The sequence below is a fragment of the Lonchura striata genome, chromosome Z (assembly GCF_046129695.1).
Source record: "Lonchura striata isolate bLonStr1 chromosome Z, bLonStr1.mat, whole genome shotgun sequence".
Classification (NCBI taxonomy): Eukaryota; Metazoa; Chordata; class Aves; order Passeriformes; family Estrildidae; genus Lonchura; species Lonchura striata.
In genome coordinates, this window is record NC_134642.1 from 22,137,990 (window position 1) to 22,163,648 (window position 25,659).

Here is a 25,659-nt window from a genome sequence, read left to right on the forward strand (position 1 = left end):
TATAATGTTACAGAAATTTCATGCTTATTCTGACATCTCTTATAATTCTAGTGTCACAAAGTATATGATCTTGAAAGTAAATCAAAATGGTGAAATTGTAGGAATTGTTCATGGGTTTCTTCTTTTCTATCTTTATAATCTTTACAGTAGTTGATAGTCCTGTGAAGATGAGTCTTTGTCAGTCAGATAGGTAATATATTGCCACTGCCTCTCCCATCACTCCTCTGATTCTGTGTTATATGAGCTGTTCCTGAATAGTCTGGGAGAAATATCCAAGAGTGCATAATTACAGTCCATCTGGATATTGCATCTGTGGTGAATTCTTTATGCACAGTATTGTGCAAAGGAAGTAAGTAGGAGACTTGGAGAAGTACTCTATACATTCTTAGCAATAAAACCTTACCATTCTCATTCTTTATTGCAGTTTTCTCATGATGGCTGTTATCTATTTTTTGTGATAATGTTGACCACTTGAATGAAAAAATAGAGATTTTTTTCCTTAACTTTAAAATTCTGTCTTTAAAATTAGGTGGGAATATCAAGCTGCTGAAACCTGAAGGTTACCTTTTTCTTTTGTACTACTTCTTATGTTATGTCCATAGCCACAGAATTGAAGGTTTAAACACTGATTTTAAGAAACACTTCTTTGTATTTTTCCAATTCAGTTAGTCTTTGCAGAAAGAGAAGGGAAAAGGTAACCAGTGGTGAGAAGGAGTTAAGGGCCTGCTGAGCAATATCTGGCCTTTTCCAAAAAACAGTCAGATCTCCAGAACTGCCAGTTCTTGACATGTTTAATGCTCTAACAATCAGTATTTTCTTTCTTTCTTTTTTTTTTTTTTTTTTTTCATTTTATTTTCACGTAAATATATTCTCTTTTAAAAATTTGTGGGTGGATGCACACTTCTGGCTTGGTAATTAGTATAATGATTAACTATTTTTTTTTGTGGGGACTGAAAAAATGTTTAAACTACTAGTGAAGTGTTCTAGGCAAGTTTTTGTTTACTTTTTCCAGTCTGTGTTGTTATGGGTATCATTTAAATGAAAAGGAAATGTCTAATAAGATTTAAATCCAAAGATATGTATTAACAAAACTTTCCTGTTAGCACAGAAAAGACTGAAATGATTCTAGCTGTTTCCAAATTTTCACAAATTGAAGTGTAAGAAAATAGTTGCTCACAAGGTCTCTAAAAAGCAATTTTCTTATTGTTCCCCTTGAAAGTCAAAAGGAGTTGCAGTCATGACACATGTATTTTTTGGAATTTTCTAGACATTCACACCATAATGATTGAAGCTAAATGCCCATCTTTGAGTATAAATGCTCATTAACACTTAGTGTTAAAAATCTATGTTCATGTTCTCAGAAAGTGAAACACCCTCTGCCTTAAAAAGGGGGTTAAATGCCTTCTTCCTAAATAAAAATACAACCTCATGTCTGCTATTAGTAATTTGCTGGGACTCCAAACTTGGTATAGTTTAAATACAGTTTATGCATAATTTCAGTATGTTTTATTTTATTAAAGGAAACCTGATGTCAGTTTCCTCAGTTTATCAATGATGTTGGAATTTAATTTCATCTTAGCAGATAGGTACCTGTTTTCATCAGGCATTCTAAAAACAAGGGATCAAAGCTCTTATTAAAATTGTCTGTCTTTATTGAACATTACTTGGGTTTGTCAGGAAGAAATAAGGGATAGTTTTGTTGTTCTTCCATACAACTTTTCAAATCCTGTTCATCAAAGATGAAGTGGGTCAAGGGAAAAGGAAACTCTATTCCTGCCACTCCCAATTTCTTCCATTTTTATTCTTTTGCACAGTTATTTGCTGATAGTCATCAAATCCAAATTGACTGTTCATGCTATTCATGTCCTTATTTGCTGGTGGAGGTGAAGGATGTGTTGGCAGGTAGTCATGCCATTTCCTCCAAAAGCATGAGAGTGGGTCCATCAAATCCTATTCAGAAAAATAGCAAATGCCTTCTTAAAAAGCAGTAAACTGTTGGCCTGCTGTTTCTCCCAAGTGGCAGTATGACGGCTTCTTTCATTATGAGACTCCTGAATATACGGTGTCCTCAGTATATATACATGGGAGTGACATTCCCTTCTGGTCTTCAACCTGGTGTTTCCCACCAGATGTTTCTTTCTACCCAGGAGCAAGGATGCCTACCACTGGAGTCAGTAACACAGTGGCTTTGTGCACCTTGGCACCTTTTTTTTGTTAGGGAAATCCTTTACCTGGTGTGTACTGCAGGCAAAAATGTCATTCCTTTGATGGTTTGTATAGTTTCTTTGTAAGTGACTATTACAGTGCTCTATTGTTTTGGTTTTTTTTAATGGGGTGTTTTTTTCCTTGTGTAAGCAGGCTTTTTGCAAATACTAGTGTACTGTAGTTTCATAGTTCAAGTACCATTTTGGCAGCAGTATTGAACTAACTCATCATCAGATTTGATGACTGCTAATTAGGAATTAAGTTTTACATTCTAAAGCTGACAGTTAACTATATTTTCTCAGTGGGATGTAACTGTGCTTATATAAGACCATGGTAATTTGATGACTGCAGATAGTTGTCTTTATGGCTTGTGGGTCTGCTCCTTGAGGGAGAAGATGTTACTTTTTTATGTAGAAGTATGACGGGTAGAGCATGTCTTGCTGAGTAGACTGATATGATGTATCTTTCTGCTCTCCTAGACAGACAGTTACAGGTGATGCTGTTCATTGCCTCCCTAACCAATTCCTATGAACAATTATATAACAATTACAAGGGAGGAAAGGAGAAGGGGCTTGAAAGGGCCATATATTTTCTGCTCAATAGAAAGGGTTAAGTTTCAGTGACCTTTGGCTACACTTCAATTTATTTTGCTTGTGTCTTTGATAATACTGAACATGTATAGTTTTTTCTATCCTTTTTGCAGTTGTAGTATTTATTATCTGCACATAATATGACTATTTATAGTTTTAAATTGCATTTTAATACATCCACATAATAAACATAACACCTTGTGTGCTTTGATCAGTTTCTTTAACTATGGGAAATAATTTTTTTTTTTCAGTGGAGTTCAGTAAATGCTGATATAAAAGCCAGAACAGGCATTCAAATGAGTGAATATTTAGAAAAAGATGAAAAGCATGTTCGTATTATCTTTGTGTGTTACTTAAAGAATGTTCTAAATGTATGCAGTACCACTGTGCTGGGGGACTGTAGTCTGAAGTAACATGGGAACTAACATATTAATATCAAGGTAAAGGTACATATTCCCCAGATGCATAGTTTTACCTTTTTCAGCTTTTATTATCTTTAGAATAGTGTTCTATTTATTTCATGAATACAGAAGTATTAATTGGCCATGACATGTTCCAAAGACAAAAGAAAGGTCTAATTCACTCTAACAAACTTGTTAGTCACTGTTTATATCAAGAGGATTGTGAATCTACAGAGAGTAACACTGTTTTCTTCTACACTTGCTTTGTTTATAAATCAAAAGTTTTTAAGTGACCTGCAGTGTCTGCTTGCAGTGTAAAATATTACTTCTAAAGCATACCTCTACCATGTAGCACAGATATTTATCCCTCAAGATTAATTCTTTAAGTTCATTTGGGGGAAAGAAGGACCAAAACAGAAATACTAACATTATGGTGCTTTTAGCGTATTGTGATTTTTTTTTGTTCTGTAATGCGATATTTCATATTCTAAGTTCAAATCCTTCTGATGTGTGTAATCACTTGTGTCTGTGAGCAGTGGGAAATTTGTGAATGCTAAGTTCTTGACTTCTGATTGACCATATGTATATTTTTATGAATAAGTCTAATTTTTAACTTAGGATTTTTAGTATCTAAAGTGTATAGCTGTCTCTCACAGTGATGCTTAGATTCATTTCAGCTGACATTAGTTGTATCAATTTTCTCGTTTCTAATTGTTATGATTTCACAATATTTCAGTTGAATGATTTGTGTGATTTATCTAGTGGAGTACCTGATCTTTAACTTAACAAAAACCAGGGTTTAAAGTTTTCATCCATCCTAATTCAGTTACTGTTTGCTTTGTTCACCAATCACTCTGATCCTCCTAGCAGGGGACAAGACCTAGAGAACAAAACTGATAGTGACTGTGTAGATAAAACGGCAATGAATTCTGCTTTTAAGGCATAGAGGGAATAGTCTGTAAAAGAATAAAAATCGGAATGAAAGTGCAGTGTCTTTAACCTGCAGATCTATTGTACCTTTGAAAAGCTTGTACTCTGAAAAAAACATACTGTGATGCTACAGAGGTTCATAATTATGTGACAGAACTCTTTGAAGAGAGGTCACTTTAGAAATTGACTAAAAAGCTTGTCAAGAAAATAGACCACATTATAAATAATTACAAAAGTAAATAATTCATTTCCTTAAAATGTCTACTAATTGTTTTAGTGAAATACTAGGTATCATGTTGTATTTTATTTATTATAGGATAGACGTGTTATTTATTTTCTGATAGAGACCCTTTTAAACTTAGTGAAGATGATGGGGTCAACGGTAGTTCTCCAAAGAGGTATATGAGAGAAGTTTCACATGAGATGTTATAGAAGGTAAGATACCAACCATGTGTAGATGTCAGTACTCATGAATTTAAGCCATCATTTTCCTTCAAAATTTAAAAATGTGGCTTTCCAGAATTTTGCTCAGAAATTAATTCTAGGGAAATAGCTGTGAATGTGTCATGTAAATAAACATGTGTAATGTCAGAAAAAATGAAAAGAGTGTTTAGGCATGTAATGTTGAAAGCTAACAGATTATTTAAATTGTAAGTAGCATTTTGCCTCTTAATTTCGGGAACCTTAATTTTTTTGCTGGGTATTTAACTTTAGATGATATCAGGTGTTCATAGAGCTCCTCTACAGAATAGAATTGATGCATAGTAATGATAAATTCACTGTTGTATTAAAATTTTAGCACAATGTTTCGTGTGCAAATGTTTTCTACATGTGTGGGTCTATCTTTTTACAAGACAGTGCTATGTGCATGTAGTGCTCTCTAGCTTAACAAATAATGATAAGTATTTTATCTTTACTGCTTATCATTCTACAGGTTTTGCCTCATACAGTGACGGGATGTTCTTAACTAGTTGGTATTTGTATTGATATTTGTAATATACACAAGTAGTTCAGTATGTTAACAGGTGTTCACTTAAGAGGGCTCACTTGTATTTTACCATATGTTTTGTTTGCTTGCAAAGAAAAGGCATCCTTCAAACAGTATCATGCGTTTTGTTTGTCATTTTGCAAAACTATTTGTTTAATTACTTATAAATCCTTAAAAGCATGCTTAAATTGAATAAACACAAGTCTATAACTTTGAATGTCAGTTCAGGTATGTCTATTTATTTTTTATCTGTGAATTAACTTGTAGGAAGTATGGTAATTTACAGCAGATGATGTGATTGCATATACTTGTAACACTTGCCATATGGTCAGGCAATGAAGGCTGTCATCTCGTTATTACTGAATGACAAACATCATGTTAAAATAATAACACACAGAATAGGAAGTGCTCACATTCATTTATCTTAAGGTAGAGTGAGTAATTGAAATAATATGAATGCTACCATCTGAAATGTCACAGTTTATGCTTGCTTATCATCTATATTTCAGAACTATAATTTTGTTTGCCAGGTACTACATAATTTTTATCTCTATGGATATACAGAGTTATGATGGTACCTCAGGGATACGTGTAGAGGCTATTTATTGTTTATTTCCTTCCAGCTGTCATACATGACTTTAAGTGCTACTGAGTGCAAAAGGTTCCTTTAAAGAACGGAGAAAACAGTAACAGAATCTCAGGTTGGGAAGGCGATTGAAGAAAGATATTGGTCTAACACATTGTCATTGGGATGGAAAGTGCAAACTATGATTTTAATTATGTTTTACTAAAGTATTTGGAAAAAAATCCCTTTTATTTCTAATTTCACCCATTAACTTTATGTAGCCATAATATTTTCTCTCTCCATATTAAAGATTTCCTATCAAACTCATGAATTCAGTAGCCAATTCACAAATACATATGAAGTTTGAGCAGCTCTTGTCCTAATTTGCCCTGTACATCAAGTGCTCTCATTTATCTGAATCATATCTGTAGTACCCACTTTGTACAACATTTCGTAAATTTTAAAATAACTTGAAAGTGTTGGCAAAATGTTGTAAAAACCTAAAAGTAAAAACTTACAAAAATAATATGGTTTCAGTATTTTCAGTGTCAAAGATAGTTCTGACATTTTGTATGGCTACCAAGTGCAGGAACCGGTCAGTATTTTACGAGGTTGGGAGTTCAAGTTAGCCACGCACATGCTAGTATAGCTCCTGGAAAAACAGTCTTTGCTAACAATGTACAGAGAAACCTAGAACCCCTGATATATTCCTTAGTGAAAGAGTAGTGATTGAGCTTGTACAAAACCATCCAAAAATATTTCTCCAGGTACTGGAGTAAGTGGTTACTGAGTACAAAACTTGCTCTATTGCCCTTTTCAGGCTTCTGGGGATGTCTCATGGACTAAATCATAATTTAAGTATCTGTTAAAATTAAAATTGCCCCTTATTTCTGGAAATTATCCTTTTTGTGGATATTCCAGAACATTACAGACAGTTTATTTATTAGTCAGACTTCAATATCCATAAACCTCAAAGGACTTTAGAAGCAAAACATAGGTTGAATGGTGTGTTCTTCAAAATTTATGTGAGAAACATGGAAAATTAATCTCTTTATTGGAACACAATAGATTTTTCCTCTCTGTGAATAGAAAATACATCCTAGCTTCCATATTTTTAGGTCCTGAGTTTCTGATATCTCTTGCTGGGATTTGTTTGGGGTTTTTTGAAAGATCAAATTTATACTTTATTTCTATATTTACGACACTTGAAAGAACTTGTTGCTTCAGATGGCTAGTGCAAAATTGTCTATATTTCAAAGCAGTAATCTTTCTGAAAATGTTTTTTAAGATTCAATTAGTATGTATAACAAAATCATAATGAGCTCAAGATGCATCAGGAAGATTCATTAGCATGGCATACTTAAACTTCTGTGTCATTTTGCCTGGAATTTTAAGTTCTTTTACCATCTGCCCTTTGTTCAACAGCTGTATTATTGCCGCTAAAATGTTTTCATCTGCCCTACATTAAAGTTATTTTAAAATTAAGGACTACAGATAGCTTTTGTCCTTGCTCTTCATGTGATATTATTGTCATATAATAAATATATCTGAAAACATAATTTGGAGTTTTTCAAGACAGGCTGAAATATTGTAAACGCTAAAATTGCTTTTTTTAGGTACAACAACTAGAGAGAAGATTCAAAGATATTGAAGGGGAATTAAAGAAACAGAAAGAAGTAAATAAAGACTCACTGAATGAGAAAATGTATTTGAAAGAATTTTTAAAAGTGCAAAAGGAAGATTCAGACACAAGAAAAAGAGAGCTGGAAACACTATTTAAGAGGATTTGTGAGGTCAAAAAAGAAAAAGCAGAACTTCATTTCATGATTGATGAGAAGGAGAAAGAAGCTGCCTCTTAAGTAACAGATGCTAACAGGTTGAGAAATGAAAGTGAAGATTTGCTGAGTCAAGTGCAGGAGCAGAAGTGTTTGTTGGATAAAGCCAAAGCAGTAGTAATTTCTGGGCAATGTAATTGCAAGATAACAGGCACCAAGGTTAAATTAAAAACAGCCAAGAAAAAGAGCTCTTTGGGACATCATGGAGCTTTTCTCAAACAGTCCATCAAGGTTATGAGTAATGTGTTTGAGAACTTCAGTAAGGACGGCTGGGAGGATGTGAGTGAAAGCAGGTACGGCTCTCATTAACTTAGCCCTGTAGAGGGGACACTGTGCATATGTAAAGCACTAGCAAATGGAGATTGAATTTCAACTACTGTTGATTTGGTATTCAAAAAAAATACTGTCAGATCCTTTGAAATATCTTGGGAGGTCTTGTTCGGAGCTTATTGACTGAAATTTGCATGCGAAATTAGCCACAACTGCATGAGTATTTGAATAGGTGCCAGGAAACCCAAAAGAAGGCAATGCTTGATTTCTTCCAGTGATGCTATTTTCATGCAGTCATGAGGCTTGAAATTGACAGTTTGGCAGGTTGATTTAATTTGCTGGCCTTTTGCATATTCACCACTGACAGCTAAGGATTCCCAGGCAAGCCTAGTAAGTCGGTTTAGTTATCTTGTGACATGCCGACCCGGGAGGAGAAACATTTTTTCCCCTTAATTTAGTTAGATAAATTTTGAATGACCCATTTCAGCTTCCTAGCAGATGTCTACAAGCTGTTTAACATCCTTTAAATTAAGAACCATCCACACTAATTATTTCCTCTATGTTTTATGCAGTCATTGTACTAACTTTAATTGAATGATGGTTAAAAATCTTTAAAGGTGATGGTTACCACATACAAGCCCAGTCACAAATCAAAAGACTTTCAAAAAATTCCACTGGCAAGCATCATATAATCAATGAAAATTTTTGCATCTCCTTATTACGTCCCCATATACTTGAGAAGGCAGCAGTTAGCCACTAGGTAAATAAGTGGTTATCACACCTTGTCTTTCAGGACATCATTCTAAGAGACAAGCAAAGGAATTTCTCAAGCCTGTATGTATCCAAGATACAGGAAACATGGGAAAAGAGTAAAGAAAATAGAATTGTCTTTATAGGTTTTATACTCACTCTGTGTGTCACATGGAGCAAATCAATAGTGGCAAATGAAGCCTTTCTACTATTTTTCCCCATGCAAAACAGAGGCTTCCTGAACACAGTAACTCAAGGGAGAAAACAAATTAAAAACCATGTAATCAGTCAGTTGTTATCATTAATGTAAACCTTGGGGTTTTTTATGTATAATTAAATATTGCGGAACTTATTTTAATAAAAAACATACATGTTTGCACATATGAAAACATGTATGCATGTTCTAATTAGTAAATATTTAATTTGCTGTGTTGTTCTTTTTAAGAAAAAAATTGAGCAAGCACATTGTCCTTCCACTTCTGGTTTGAAATGGAAAGTATTTGCATAGCTTCACTTGTGGGTAGCCATAAATACTACTTTTAATAATTGTACAAATATTGGGTTCGGGAATTCTTGTAGAACAGTGAACATTGTTGAAAGTGAAATTTTAGGGTGTCATTCTCAACAAGTTAGGGAAGTATCTTAATTTTGTTTCTCTTCTGCTTATTAATAAATACCATTCTTTATTACTCTCTGAATTTTTAAATGCAAGCCTTCCATTTTCTAAATAGAATATTCCTGAAAGCAGGTGAGGAAAATGTGTATGTAGTTAGAAATATCTGTCACTACACAGCAGCCTCTTTAAACCATTGCATTGATTTCTGTTCTCATCAGTCAGTGAGACATACCAATGTGTCAGGACAGGTTTTAAACATATAAACATGTTTATGTGTGAACTCTCCTCATCAGTTTGAGGCCTTTTCTCTGGTTAAGTAAACTGCATCTCTAAACCATGGATTTTTATGATGCTGTAACTTAATTTGAACTCAGTTATGCTGTTTTAAATACCTTGGTTTAAAAAGTAACAAATCAAACTAGCCTTCTGTTTAGGAATTCCTTCACAAATCTGCTCACACAAATGATGATATATATAGCTGCCGATATTATAGAAAAGAGTATATCCAAGACTTCATGTTTTAAAGTAGACTTCCCTGAATATAAGAAAGCAAATGATAATGTGGGGTAAGGCAGTGAAAAAAACTAAAAATCAGGAGCACATTAAGTGCAAGTCTAAGGAAAAATTGTAATATATAAAGTTTCAGGTCCAGTTTCTCTGCATGGCAGGAATCTCAGTGAATTAACAGGTTTACAGAATTTAATAATTCTTTGAGAATTTAAGAGCATTCCAAAGGGGTACTAATTAAAGCTTTTATTGAAGTGTGAATTCTGAGTTTGTCTCAGAATTATAGTGTCCCCAACACTATAAATAAACACTATAAATGAAATAATGTTATTAAGGATTGTGCATTTACTTGTTATATTATAAATTGTGTAAATGAAGGAAAGTAGAAATTCAGTAGTTTATGAGCCATTCACAAACTAAAAGTACAATCAAGTATTTTTTTATTTATTTCAGTTCTGTGGATTGTCACAAAAATTGCACTTAAAGAAGCAGCTGAAGTCTCAGGCCTCTGCATTGTAGAGTGAGATTGCATTTAACAGAATAGAACTTGATGAAATAATTTCAGAGATAAATTTTTGCTTTATCATATTTGTAAAGTTTATTTATATGTGCTTATGCATTAACTCTGAAGCATTTAATATTTAGCTTGATTTTATTTTTGACTTTTTTGGGGAGGTTTTGGGATTTTTTGTTTGGTTTTGTTTTTTGTTTGGTACTTCTGTTTATTTTGTTTTTGTTTGTTTGTTTTTTGTTTTCCTGCGTGTGCTATTTCAGTAACTCTGAAATACCAACTTCTGAACGTTTGGAAACAGTGATTATGAAGACAGTGCAAAACATTTATCTACTGCCAGACAGAAGTACACAAGAAGAAAAAAAGCCCTGCAATTTGCTTCATTTAGAAGTCCAAAATGAGCAACATAATAAAAAGGTATATATTGTTTTGTTCTCCTGAGGGGAGTTTTGGAGTTTAATATTAGCACTGCTGCCCCTCTTAATTAATTTGACTCTCAATATAGAAGTGAAAACCTGCTTCCTGATATTCAGTGGACGGATTCATTGTATTTTAAAATATTTTCTGAACAGTATGTCTGCTGTCATGGATTCACCCTGGCTAAATGCCAGGCATCCACCAAAGCATCTTGTTCACCTCCCTCTGCAGCTGGACCGGGGAGAGAAAATATAACAAAGGCTTTGTGGGCTGAGATAGGGATAGAGAGAGATCAGTCATCAAATACTGCCACAGGCAAAATAAATTTGAATTAGACATATAAATTTAATTTTTTACTAACAAAATCAGAGAAGGATAATGAGAAATAAAAGAAGACCTTAAAAACATCTTACTCCCACCCCTCCTTCCTTCCCAGCTCTACCTCCTTCCCCCCAGCAGTGCATGGGGACAGGGAATGGGGGTTATGGTCAAATCACCACGTGTTGTTTCTCCACTGCTCAGGAAGGAGACTCCTTCCCCTGCTCCAGTGTGGGGTCCCTCCCACAGGAGACAGCTCTCCATGGACTTCTCTAGTGTGAGTCCATCCCATGGCTAAGTCCTCCACAAGCTGCTGCTGGAAAAGTGGGTCACTCTTCCATGGGGTGCACTCCTTCAAGGACAGGCTGCTCCGGCCTGGGTCCCCCATGGGATCCATCACAAATCCTCCCAGGAAACCTGATCTGGTGTGGGCTCCTCTCTCCCCAGGTCTGCAGGTCCCTGCCAGGAGCCTGCTCCAGCACAGGCCTCCCACGGGGTCCCAGCTCCTCTCAGGCATCCCCCTGCTCCAGTGTGGTCTCCTCCACAGGCTTTAGGTGGATCTCTGCATCCTGTGATCCTCCATGGGCTGCAGCTGCTTCACCATGGGCTGCACCATGGGCTGCAGGGGAATCTCAGAGGGAATCTCAGCTCCAGCACTGCTGGAGAACCTCCTGTCCCTCCTTCTGCACTGATCTTGGTGTTTCTTTCTTAATTATGTTATCATAGAGATGCTATCATTTCTAATTGGCCTGTGGTGGGTCTGTCTTTGAGCTGGCTCTGCTACACATGGAAGAAGCTTCAGGCAGCTTGTCACAGAAGCCATCCCTGTAGCTCCCCCACTACCAAAACCTGGCCATATAAATGAAATATATTTATGAAACAATTTGGACAGGTATGTAAGAAATTATTTAAAAATGTAAAGGTTCTGTAGAAGCTGGTGGTGCTGTCTCACAGTCCAGACAAAGACTGCCACAGACATCCCATTAAACTTTCTCTCAGTCAAAAGCACTATACAGAACAGGCTTACCTAACCCTAACAGGGAGATAGCAACACCTCTCCCTCCCTCCCTTGTAGCCAATGGTGTGCTGACTAATCAAGCATAAATGCCTCCCAGCTTGTTTGTTGTGCCCTGGACGACTTTCTCCATCTTAGAAAGATACTTTTGACTCTCTCTGTGTCCAGAAGATTCTGTCTTGAGAAAAGTATGCTTTTAGCCTCTTCCTAGCCTATTTGCATGTATTGTCTGGGATTTGAACTGCTTGTCTCATCTATATTCTGTTTTCTCACAGAAGAGGGCCAGCTGGTTTTGTCCCAGGTCTTTAGAGGCTCCATACAATCTGTAACAGATGAGTCATTCTTGGACTTTTTAATGCCTAATAGATTTTCCCTCCTCTGTTTGTCCAAATAAATCACTTAATGGAATTTTACGCATAGGCAGATATTATTATTTCTTAGTTGAAGAAATAGAATATTTAAACACTGAACAACTTGCTGCTTTTAGATAACAAGTTTCAAATTCAGTATTTTGAATGGTGGTATAACAAAGCTTGAAAAAAGATTATGTTTCCTTAGTTTCCAAAATTGTAGCACAAATGGAGACTTTCTGGTCTTGTTACATATTCTTGATTGTGTTATTTCATCAATACTTGATTGTTTTATTTTATCAATTCTTTTTGATTAAATTATCTGAAAAACATGAGAAATCTTACCCATTAATCTGTTGGTTGCACTACATAGTATGAGTAGGTGCACATGCTATATATGAAGATCTGACAAAAGTGTGCTACACCTGTTAATCACCTTCTGCTCATGAATGAGGACATACAAGGCAGGGAACCACAGGACACTCTGTCCTCTCTTCACTGGTAGTGTAGCACAGCCACGACAATTTCTGTAGGGCCTGTATTACATTCACTCTCTATTCCTAATGGAGAAGATGGATACATTCTGATAAACATTTGTAACAGTCTGGTGGAAATGAAGCAAACTCGGGAACTGTCGGGAGAGCCCTAAGCAGTTAAATATGCTTCAGTAGAACTCCCCTGTGGTGGGAAAAGGATTTGAAAACATGGTTTGTGAGTGTGAGAGAAAGTATTGCACAAATATGTAGCATTAGCAGTTGGGAACACCAGTTTTAACAGAATTCTTTAATCCATCCAGAGGATTTAAGGACCCTACTAGTGGGGCATGGTATTCTCATACAAAGAGAGGCTAAAGATATCTCCAAAGTCTTGAGCTGTGCAAGGGGTTGGAGATAAGACCATTTATGGTACAAGGACCTGGTCATTTTTTCTCCACATGGTAGGAAAATGTAACACCCTGTGCAGTATCAGCAGTTACTGGTACTCTCTTAGAACTCATACATTTATTAGAGCTGTGGCTTAGAGTGGAGATCTCAGTCTTTTTGCTGCAGTGTGGATTGTTCTCTTGTCATCTTCTGAGAGCTCAGTTCTTGGTCTTTCAAATTGTGTGGTGATTGTACTTATCTAGAATTCATGTCTAAGTTGTCCTGCAATGTCAGTAGCTTGTTCAGTGCAGTTAGTAGAGAATGTGTTGCTCTTCACTCTTTTAAATTTTCTTAACAGCTATTTTAGATATGAATATTCCCAGAAATATGTTGCATGATATGACCTAGAAATTGAAATCTGAAAACTTAAGAAACTGGAGAAATATTGCAGTATTCCTGATCAAAGTGTTTAAATATACACTGAGCATTTAATACCTAGTAAATTAGTACACAAACCCACTGACAGGCTGTTGCAAGATCTGCTTGTTTGAATTTGCATGTGTGTTTTCAGATATTTAGCTCATTATTTTAAAGTTAAATTCTCATACAATAAATGACTGTCAAACAGCATCTTTTCACTCAGTTAAAGCAGGTTTTTACTAAGTCCCTCCTAGTGAATCTACTGACTGATACGAGGTTTTTCATTACCTTTTGTTCATGTTTGCCCCTTGTATCCAACATAGCCAGTGAAACAAATTAAATGTGTTTTGGATTAACAAGGTTAACAAGACACTGAAGCCTTTATTTTTGATAATCTTACTCAGAAATTTGAGACACATGTAACTTCCAAGTCCTTGTTGATTTTGCATTGTTGCCATTTAAAAAAGCACTACATGGAGTGTTCATAAGTTGACTGTTTTATGCGTTTTATGTTTTTATAGGTCAGCCATTAATTTACCAGTATACTTACTAAGAAATATTTTAGAGGTTGCAGGAGTGTTTTGAAGGGACAAAACAAAATCATAAAATATGTTACTTATGATGATTTTGTCCATTTATTAACATGCCATTTTATGTTCAGTGAACAGAGTAAAAGGGAGTAACATCACAGTCCAGAAAGCAGGCTACTCTGTTACACTGCTGCAAGAAAAATTTAAGCCACTGCACAATCAGGTAGCTGTTGTACAGAGGGAAAAAAGACAGCAGTGGCTTCCATTAAAAATGTTTAACAAACCAATGGAAAATTAACAAGTCAGCTACATTTGTCTCATCAGAGACTTCAAGTTAAAAAACTGACCATAGAGATAAAATACTTTTCATTATAGTGTCTTGCAATGTTCACCTTAATTGTAGTGCAAATCTGTGGAATTTTGGTAACATTGATTTTTTGTATTTTAATTTATTATAGTCAAAATTGCAAAATATTATATATTACCATGCTTTGTATGGGCCAGTTATTATGTACAGATTATATTGAGGCTACTGTATCAACACAATTCATTTATCCTTTTGAACATATAGTGGTCTTCATGCTCATTTTTTACATGCATTCAAATGAATGAAGTAAATTTTACTTTTAGCCTGTGATCTGCAAACCTTCCTGAGAATCTGGTCAGTCCAAAACTTGTACCTGTTCCCCTGTGGAGAGCAGGCACTGTCTCCATACATCCCAAGACAACTAGAGTTTTCTTCCGAAGGGGACTCAGATCCGTTCCATATCTGTTTAATCCCATCTTTCTCTGTTAAGGTGAAACGCCAAAAAACCACAGTTTACGGAAATAGAGACTAGTAAAGTATTTAGTTAACAACCCAAGGACACAAACTTTCTTCTCTGCTTCAGTCTTCATTTCTTCTCAGTCCTTTTCCATCCTATTACTCCTTTCTGGTTTTCCCCATTCTCATGTATATATGTATTTTGTGTTAATCTATATGCAGCTCCTCAGCTGGAATTCTTTTCTGTTCATACTGTAGTGATTGGCCTGCCCTTTATAGAGCTGAATCAACAAACACTTATGCAGTAATTGTCTCCTGTTGGTCACACACACATCCAGCTTCCAGAATTATAGTGCTACAACAGATGGACTTGCTGGAAGGAGGCAGACATTAAAAAAGAAATCAAATCCCCTCCCCCTCAAACTTCTCTGTGTTTTTGTCTTTGCACAGAAGGCAGAAGCAGTATCAGGAGCAGCACTTTTCACTTTCTTAGGACTAGGGAACTGCTAATTTCTGGAGGAGGGAAAACTTCATTTCTGTTACTCATTTTGCATAACTATATATGTGTAATGAATTGTTTAAAAAGAGTTACCAAGATCATTGGAACCAGTCAAGATCTGCCTATCTTACAAACAGTATCATAATATAAAGTTTCACAGACAGTATAAACTTCACAGGGAACTATATGTGTAATTTAGCAAAAATGTTCTGATTTCTCAGATGTCTTCATGATTTGCCTTCCCTAGAAGACTACTCCTTAGGTGTCCATTGATGAGCAATGTGAGATATAAAATACAAAATGCTGTTATCCGGGAACTGGTTAAAAAAAAAAAAGAAAAGGGGAGGAACAAAATTTTTGTCAAGATAAGAGCTGCTGTAATGAAAAAAACTGACTAAAATAAAAATAGCATGGCTTTAAAACCAAACTCTTTTTATCACTCAGTTTTTCTAGAAGGTTTAAAAAAAAAGGTCATTGGTCTGTTTAAAGGGTGGTGCATTCTAAGCAAAAATAAATAAAGGGTGTTTCGGGTACTCATGGAAAAAATCTTTATTAGGCATGCACATTTTTTTCCTTCTCAGCAAACAATTCAAATTCCCTTTCTTACAACTAATTACTCTTCAGGTGCCATACTAGTGCTACCAAGTGGGAAATTTAAAGCAGAGGCATGGGCTACTTGCCAAGTGAAAATTAAGGAGCTAAAGAACCTACACAGTCACTGCAGGGTACACTCATGTTTTAGAGAGGGAACCCTGATTCAGACAGATCTAATGGTTCTAAAGCACACACTTCTGTGGGGGACTTGTATGGGCTGTTTTTTTTTTTTTTTTTTGTAAGTAATACTATCTAGAAGTGAAGTTTTAAGATACTGCAAGGGAAATCATATTTGTTAAGGTTTTCTGTTAATACTTTTTTTACTTTAGATTTTGGAATTTTCTTGAGAGGTAGAAGGTAAAAAACAAGCAGTCACTCAAACTATGGGAAAAAAATATTGATACAGTCTCTTGATTTGGAGAAAATCTTAAATCCTTCAAGAATGTCAAAATTACTAATATTCAAAATAAGCCTCTACAGTTAACTGCCATAGCCATAAAGTTCTGGGTAAACTTATTTACATTAATAGTGAACTTTTGGTCCTAGGCTAATGTAAGTTTAGCAGTCTAACAACTGTAAACATTAACATCATGGCTTGGACGAATTCAGCCATTTTGCCTGAATGTATCTAAGAAAATAAATCCTTTAATAGACAAGGACAGATGTTAGTGCAGTCAGTCCTTTGTTTCAGTCCCCAGGGACTCTAGAAGACCAACTCTAGATTTAAGATTTAAATGTTCCAGATGCTCATTTTGAGACAGATTTTACCGTTCATGCAACCTAAGGACTATATAGTATCTGTTGATTTTTGCATGCATGTATATGCATGGTTTTGTGTATTTTTTTGAAAATCCACCCAGATGTGCATGTAGGTGTATATTTGTCTGCTCTTAAGAGTTCAGAATTCTGGATTTAAGTTCTGGTTTTGTTTGGCTTTATAAATGCTTTGAAGTAGTGTAGATATCTGGCTTTGTTTGATTTCTGCAAAAGCAATTCCTTGCATATTTAAAAAAAATGGCTGTGAAGTGACTGCACATGTGAGAATCAACACTTGCATTCTCCAAGGATTCACATTAACACTGAGTCAAGACCATCTGTACAAGAAGTACAGTAGTTACATTTCGTTATTGGTGTATAGAAATCACAGCTGGAGCAGATAATTAATGTGGAAGTCATGGTATTTATTATTTTCTTAGTTTCTAAGAAAAGCATTTCAGAGAAATTGTTGGAAAAATTCAGGATCTTTTCTCTAAGGTTTAGTATTCCCACTACTCATTTCTATTGAGTGCTTATAAGAAGAGAGTTTTTATTGCATACAACAGCGTAATCATAATTAGTTTTATGCAGTGTCATTGCTGTGGCAAAAATCCAGACAAAGTATATGAATAAGAAATTAAAACCATAAGTAGTTTAAGTCACTAGTGCTTCTCTTATTCATGTGAAGGCTATTCAAATGTCCACTGCTCAAGTGTACCATATTTTTGCATCTCCAGTTCTCCAGTGTTTTTTCAGGTAATGTGATAGGAAAGCTGTGGGCAATACTGTGGGCAATTGCAAAGTGCCTGTGTAAGTCTACTTCGGCAGGAAAATTGAATTTCAGAGTAAGAACAAGTCAACCAGTCAAATGCTGACACATTCTTTGAAGAGGATAATGTGAAGGTTTAAATAAAGTTCTTTTTCAGTTGCCTTCCTGCAGATATATTACTACACTTTTGCTGAACTGGGAAGGTGCTTTTAATTTTTTTTCAGAAGCATAATTTAAAACTCACCCAAACTACACTTTTTTTTCTGACAGCATTTTAAATATACCTTCAAACTTTATTTTAGCTATTTGATTTTTCACTTTTCTTAAAATTTTAAGGGAACTCTTTTCCACTGAGATCGTAGTTTGTTTATCTAGTAGATTATCTCAAGCATAGAAAGGTATGAATATGAAAAGTAGAAAAGCAAAGTGCTAAAGCTTTTTATTCTTTAAAAGTTATGGCTTACTTTCCATATTCTCGTAACTATTTTTATTGCTCAGTGTATCAAAGTATTGGCCAGAGTTTGGTGTTGCATCTGCAAAACCAGCATCACAGCTTCATGTCTCTCATGCACCCAAATAAAAATAAATCAGCCAATTTAGTATTATTCAGTTGCACTGAAACAAAGAAGAAACTGATGATAAATTTAGATGCATTGGAAATTATTGGCTGAAGTATTATTTTATGCAACGATCTCATGTAAACTCTGGTTTTCATTAAGGATTTAGGATTTTTCACTCTTTAAAGATATATTATCACACTTAATATTACTATTATATTATACACACACACACACACACACACACATACATATATAACAATTCATGTACGTTTGTGGTTTCCTTAAAGTAAATTGTAAATTTTAGGAATAACTTTGAAATTATAAATGGAATTTAATTATCCTGCAGTATGTGAAACTGCTTTTGCAATTTCCCTGCATTTTGTTCATTCCAGCAAATGTGTAATTACTTGGACAGATTTTGCGGCTTTCTAGATAAATGCAGTCCAGTTAGAAATGGTTGTAAACCTATCCAGTTATTTCCTGTCAAAACACTTTTATAAATGTCCTGGTTTTATGTATTTGAAGTCTCTTACATGGATGTAGTCCAGAGAGTTTGTGTATTTTTATTAAGTTCCTGAAAGAGATTCTAAGTTTAGTGTCACCTCTTCTAAATCGAGTGTTGAATTGTCTTTTCTCTGATAGCATGAAAAGAAATTTCTCATTATGTACATTACATAATTTGAATGATATCTACAGAAGATCTGAGTGATAAAATTTTATTAAAAGTTTTAGAATTACTGAAATTCGGAAGACTTTAAGCAAAAATAATAATTCATAGAAATTAACTTTGCATAAAGTTACTGCTGCATCTGTAGCATATACAGGAATTCTGACTTTCATGTGTGTAAGTAGTAGAAGAAAGAAAAAGCAGAGATGCTGATAATGACCACATATTTTGTTAGGTAAAAAATAATCTTATAAGAATTCATATTGCTTCTGCTCTGTTAAACAATGTCCCTTTCCATTCTTATGTGGCAAAGTTGTCTGGAACCTCTTGCTTTTATCTGTCTTAAAAATAAAAACCCTGTATACAACATATTTAACACTTTTGACAAACTTGGTGCAGAATCATATCTGCAGCTTTTGACTTTCATCACAGATTATAATGAAATAACCAAAGAATTCTGTGAAGCTGTTTAGGCAAAATCTGTTGCCAAACCATGAACAGAATCAAGATTTCTCTCCCCTTCTTTAGAAGCCTATACTTGTCCTAACTACTTTTAATAAGAGTAGTTTAGGTTAATTTATGGGAACTAGAATCTTCCAGCCCAGTACACCAAAAGAAGTAAACAAAATTTCTCAAAAATATTTAAAGATCAGACCAGCAATTTTTCTATTCTACTTTTTCTTAAAATACAACAAAAGCTGAAAGGTAAACCAGAAGGGATAAACCTATTATCTACCAGGATACTGCTGACATTTCCAGAGTTTGCAAATAGAATCTAAGACAGCAGATGCTTACCTGATAATTGAAATAAGCTGTGTATCAACATGAAACTGATGTTTTCTCAAAATTAGATTGAGAAATTCTGGTTTTTACTTCTGCCATCACACTGCTTTTACCCTTGTTTATATGTGTCTTGAAATGATATCTTTGCAGGCACAGTATATAGTTAAAAGCTCAAAACACACTCCCAGTCTATGTATTCTTGAACGAAAGACTCATAGGTTTGTTCCAAACCTGAGCAGGAACATTATCTATAGGCAGGAAAAATTGTGTGTAATATACTTCAAAGCTCAGGATTTTTAAATTTCATTTTAGATTCTGGTCTCTACTTGTTATTTTTGAAGGCTTTGTATTGACAATATTGAGAAGAATAGGTTCTGCTGTGTTGTATTTTTATTATTAAACTACAACAAAATAGTTGTATTATTACAAAGTAGTTGTATTATTAAAACTTTGCTGAGCCTAATAAATTGAACATCAGGGTATACTGTCACACTTACAAAGCCTGGGAACAGAGACAGAAAATGCTCTGTGATCTCTGAGGCTAGAATTCACCTTTTTCAAGTCCTACTCCAAAATTCCACCTCAAAAGAAACAGTCAAATATGTTTACTCTAACAGTACAGTTATTAAATGGGGAAATCTGTAATGCTGAATCTGTTCATTGACTCAGTATTGCTCCTTGAGTTGACTTGGAATTAAAATAAGGAATAGCCAAGGGTAAACATGAAAGTAACTGACCTTTTAAAATGTATCTACACCAGAATGTTTTAGTTATTTTGATATTTTCCTGCATCAAAAACTTACAGTGTCCTGAAGTCAGTTTTGTTAACAGATCTGTATGTAAAATATATTTATTGTGAAACTGTGCTGTCATTATGAAACAAAGCTAAATATCTTTTTCAATTTATATTGATCTTTGCAGAAGAATTACAATAGACCTGTTGCATCATTGATGAACAGCATTTAAAGTACATTACATGTATGAAATGGGTCTCATTCATAAATTAAAAATAATAGTTGGCATGAACTAGGACTTCTAGACTTCTGCTTCTTATGATTTACACTAGACTTATGTCAAAATGAAATAACTTAGCAACAGGTAAATCCTAGAAAAATATGTTATGAATAAAAATTATGAAAACTACATGAAGTTCAGAGACTATACATACAATCAGTACAATTTATATTGGTGTATCATGTAGAAATATGAAAAAGCATTTTTCTATATTACAAGAAAGAACCTTTATTAAAAGCAGTAGCATGTTATTGTAATGTTACAGAGGTTGTACACATTTCTGCAAGTACAGCTAATATATCTATGTCCAGTAGCTTAATATAATACTGCAATGGACATTTAGATTATATAGATGATACAGAAGAACCCTATGATTTTTATGTTACTAATTTAATGCGATATGAGCTTTTTTAATTCACCTTCCCTGTGATTTGATCAAACTTTCCTTTGCATTGGCTCTTAATCTTACTGTTGGAAAAAATGCCATGAAGCAAAACAGAACTCAGTTTTCATTTTTTTAGAGGAAAAAAATTCCCAAAAAATATATAACTTAAGGCCTGGAAAAACTCAACATATACTATCATAATAGGATTTCCTTTTGTGTTCACAGGAGTGTTTTTACTGAATTCACTATGATCTGCTGATTAATTGAAGTTAAGCATAAAGCTGCACTGGATTCTTGAACCTTCTCTACCATGTATTATCTACAGATAATATATGGTTTTGTCAGAGGGTATTTATTCACCATTACATCTCACACAAAGAAGGCCACTGATTTGGGAATAATTATTCATATGTTGCCAAGAGATTACATTTCAGGTCTGGCAGGTTATATTTTCTAAGAGATTATCACAGAAAACTAGTTTGCCTTGCAGTTGGACCAGTACTCTTAGATTTGCTCACCAAAGGAGTCTATTAATTACTCATTATTAGTAACTACTGTTATCAACTATGGAAGCAATTTTACTAAACCCTTTATTCATGTGCTTATTTCCAGAGTTCAGGGAAATTTCAAGACATCCTATTTATCATGGTAAAATTAAGTTTTACTGTCTCTAATCTTGCATATAGATCTTCTTATAGTGAGGGGTTCCTTTTTGTTTTCAGCCTTTGGAGAAGGAGCAACAACAGGGGTGTAGCTGCAAATTTTGTTAATGTTCTCAGATTTAGTATTCTGATAGACTGTGAAATAACATGCAAGAAAGAGCTGCTTTGGGTTTCCATCAACCATATATCCTCCCTTGGAAGCTCCAGTTCTCTTCCTGATTTTTATGATGGATTTTTAGCTAACAGTCACTCTTTTCTCTCTTTCCCAGCCTAGATAAATGTTTTACAAATTATGTTCTTAGGAAAATTTTTCAAGACTCATGAGAAATTGGGGAGATAATTTTATATTGTGAACATTGAGTTGATTCTCCTGCACTCTCCCAATGGACTCTTCTATGTTACTTCTCCTTTCCTTTGCTCCTGTCCTAATCTGTTAAATAATTTTTTCTCAATGTAAATATATAGAACAGAAGATTGGTGGAGGAGAGTGCTTAGTATGGGTAGCAAGGTACATACATGGACTAGGGGAATTGGTGAAAGACAGTTCTTTATCTGAGGAGTTGCATTTTCTATGAAGTTGGATGAGTAGGGTCATGGGATTTCAAAAATAGCTCTGTGACTTGAAAGTATCTGAAATTTTATAAGCACATTCACTCAACTTTGTTGTGTGCCTCTGTGCAACAGTCATTGCTTATTGAAGTGTAAATATGAAATAAAAATTCAAAAATTGTCTCCACCATAGAATTTGGATTGGAGCTAAGCATTACTACATGGAACACAGTGGAGACTCAATGTCTCAAGTCATGCCTTAAGGTTAAATTGATGCATATAAGTACCATTTAATCATTTTCACTAGCTCAGAATCTCACGTACCATGAAATATATTTTTCAGTGTATCCCTCACATCAATAATAATATTATTATTTTCACCAATAATATTATTAGTTTACACCTTACATATCTATTTTATTTGGATATACTATGAAAGAAATGACCGTCTTTTTCCTGTTTGTTTTAGAAGTAAAATCTTGCAATCATTTTTTTAAAAATTAGTGGTAGTGTAAAAAATCCAAGCCAGTGCAATAGGATATCTTCAGTCATTGACAACTGCTCTTAAGCTTTCAATCATCCACCAGAGTCTGATTGAAGAGTATGGATTGTTATGATCTCACTGTGTTTTTAATGAGCAAATCATTACATCATCATGAAAACCAATATATGTTCTAGTTTCACGTTGAGTGAGGCTGAATGCCTTTCTCTCAGGAACCAGAGACTCTAAAGAAAAATGAGAGTCCTAGGAGGTAATGCTGAGCATGAACTCCTATTGCCATTTTAAAAAATACAGTCCTCAAATATATGAACTGGAATTTGTATAAGAGGAGTGGAAGGAGTATGTTTTCTTGGACTGAGATAATTGGACTGGTCTTAGAATAATGTGTGTAGTTCTAATACACAGAATCCAAATTAAACTAATTTAAAAATCATCTGAAAACTTATGGTGATGATTTTAAAGTATATTGTTCCAGAGAACAAATGTGAGGTTTTCAGAGAGCAGATTAGCAGGGTAACTCAGGTTTAAATACCTGAAAAAAAAAAATCTTATGGAGTCATCAGTCTAGCAAATGAAGGTTGAAAAAGTAGCAAAAATAGAAACATACCAGAGGTGACTATAATTGACTCCTGCCATTGGAGTCATACAACATACAACTGCAATGATATTGACCAACTAATCTAAAAAGGAAGATTTAGAGAGAAATTAGAGAGAAATCAGCTGCTTGTTGTTATCTGTGGGCAGATTCTTTGTTAAAGGAATAAAAAAAAATGGGTCTGTAGGATGCATGAAAAAGAAAGAGAGTATTTGTTTGATGACATGAGCTTAATAAATGGGAAGTATGAACAGGAAAGTAAATTCTCAGCTTCAGTAACACTGTTCGCTCACCTGAAGCAATGATGGAAGTACATTTACATCATAGAGCTCAGGTGGGCAACAGTATTTTTTAAATTAATGCTAAAATGAGTATAGTGCTGCAGAAAAGAGATGTAAACATGGATGATAAATTTAAGATAGTCAAACCACTGCTTTTTAAGGATCTGCCTGAAGCCAACAGGAGTGCTATAATAGTTTTCAAACATCTGGTTACAAGGAAGAGAAACTCTGTGGCAGAGGAAGAAGCCATCACCACTGAAGACATACACATATAAAGTCACGGCACAGGGAAGGTGGATATTGAAATGAAGAAAGTAACCCAAAGGAAATGCCCGTTCCATGGTGTGCAACACAAGCATTTAAAGATCATTAGTCTTAAGCAGAAGATGTGCAGAGAAGGATAAATGCCTTTTTTGTGTAATGTACACAGAATATAGGATTGTGTTTGTCCTGTAAAACACTTTAAATGTTGCTGATTGCAGAGCTGAGAGAAGATTAGAGTATTTGATATAAGTAGTATGTAAGTTGCTAAAGGAAAATGCAGGAAAGAAAGGATAAATTGTAATTTTTAAAATATTTTACTTCACATTTTAGCAGGAGGATTAAGCATAAGAAAATACATTTTTAGTGAGGTAGTCGAGATATTTTTTGGGGAAAAAGCTTTCCATTTTAATTGGAGGCATAGAGGCAGTTTAGTTTTAATTTTTTGTGAGTAAAAATCTTGATAGTAAGTACTCAAGCTGAGATATTTTGTTGAAAGTTTGGCTTCAAAACAGTAAAAATACTTACTTCCCAAAGTATTGTTTGCAATATAAACTTTGGCAGGAAAAAAACCAAACAACTGAATATCCTATGAGAAAAATAAGGGAGAGGCATTATAATAAAAAGTAATTTCAATTAAAAATCTACAGGTGCTGCACTTATTTGAAAACTTTACCATCTCTGTCACCAAAATACTAGAATATGAGGAAGCCTAAGTGGTAGGAGACATAAATTTCTGTTGTTATTTTAGAAAGGCCTATGCTAGGGACAGAAACTACAGGTACTATATGATGATTAACAGTCTCCAGACTTCTATTTTGAGTAGTTACTCTGAAGAAGATAAAAGCATACTTTCAATTAACATAATTTTTATCAGAAGTCATTATATATAGCTTAGTGTGCATTTTATTGCAGCCCACTGCCATAGATACTACTGTGTACAGTTCAAAATGTCCTTTTATTTTCTTGAGAATTCCTCCAAGGACTGTGAATATTGGATTTCCCTGCATTTTTTATATTTCTGTCAGGCGTCATAAAAGTTCAGTTTCATTGCTGTTATTCAGCCGCTGCTTTGTGTTATTTGTGACACTCTTCATAAACAGGCGTTAAAAACTTCTTTATTTATACAAATACATATATATTCCTATTTACATATACTGAACTGTTTGTTTCTAGACTTATCTTTACACTAGCAGCTTTTGTAGTAGACATCATGTGTACAGTATTCATGTTATATATGTCAGATCCTCAAGGGCCATGGCTTTTGCCAGATGAAGCACTTTTGATTTTGAGGCTGATGAAACGTAGTGCTGTTATTGATCTGTGCATGACACAGCCAGTCTCTCTGCTAGCAGAGTGTAGCAACATTTATCCAGGAATTTGTGAAATGTCACTCGGATCATGTTCGTAAGGTAAACTGTGCAAAATCCAGGATTCAAACTGAGAATCCATGAGGAATTGGACGTGACTCTCTTATTCCTTCATCCTATCTTCTAGGTCAGCCAAGTGGTATTTGTTAAAACAATGTCTGTGTTTTTTATTAGGTGTTGAAGAAAGTATGATTATCACTAGGAACACCCTGTACAGTGTAGACATACTGCTGGTTTTCTCAGGTTTTTAAGTCACTTGGGAGAACAAGATTTTAAGTCAGTGAAAGTGATCTAAGCACTGCAAGTGTGTAATTTTTGTTTTCTTTGTAGCAAGTGGGTGATTCCTGTACAGCTTCAGGCAGTAAACTCTGCTTAAATTTTCTAAAGGAATTTAACTTTATTTTTCATTTAGAGATGTGGTAATTCATGTTTGTCAGTAACGTCTTATAAGTAATAGTGGTCAGAAAGGGTGTGTGACAGTCTCTACAAGTAAAACTGTTTTAATATTAATAATTACATATTTTCTTTCTTTTAAGAGAATGGATGCATGTTTTTGCTAATACCAGAA

The 25,659-nt window shown here is 34.5% G+C and overlaps 1 protein-coding gene across 1 annotated transcript in view; it reads left to right on the top strand.

Annotated features, from left to right (window-relative positions):
- Nucleotides 1-25,659, top strand: part of CNTLN (centlein) — a 188,462-nt gene that overhangs the window by 117,482 nt on the left and 45,321 nt on the right. Inside the window, 3 exon segments of the mRNA XM_077790387.1 lie at nt 4,473-4,561; nt 7,296-7,807; nt 10,432-10,585. Coding sequence (XP_077646513.1) covers nt 4,473-4,561; nt 7,296-7,807; nt 10,432-10,585 — 755 coding nt within the window.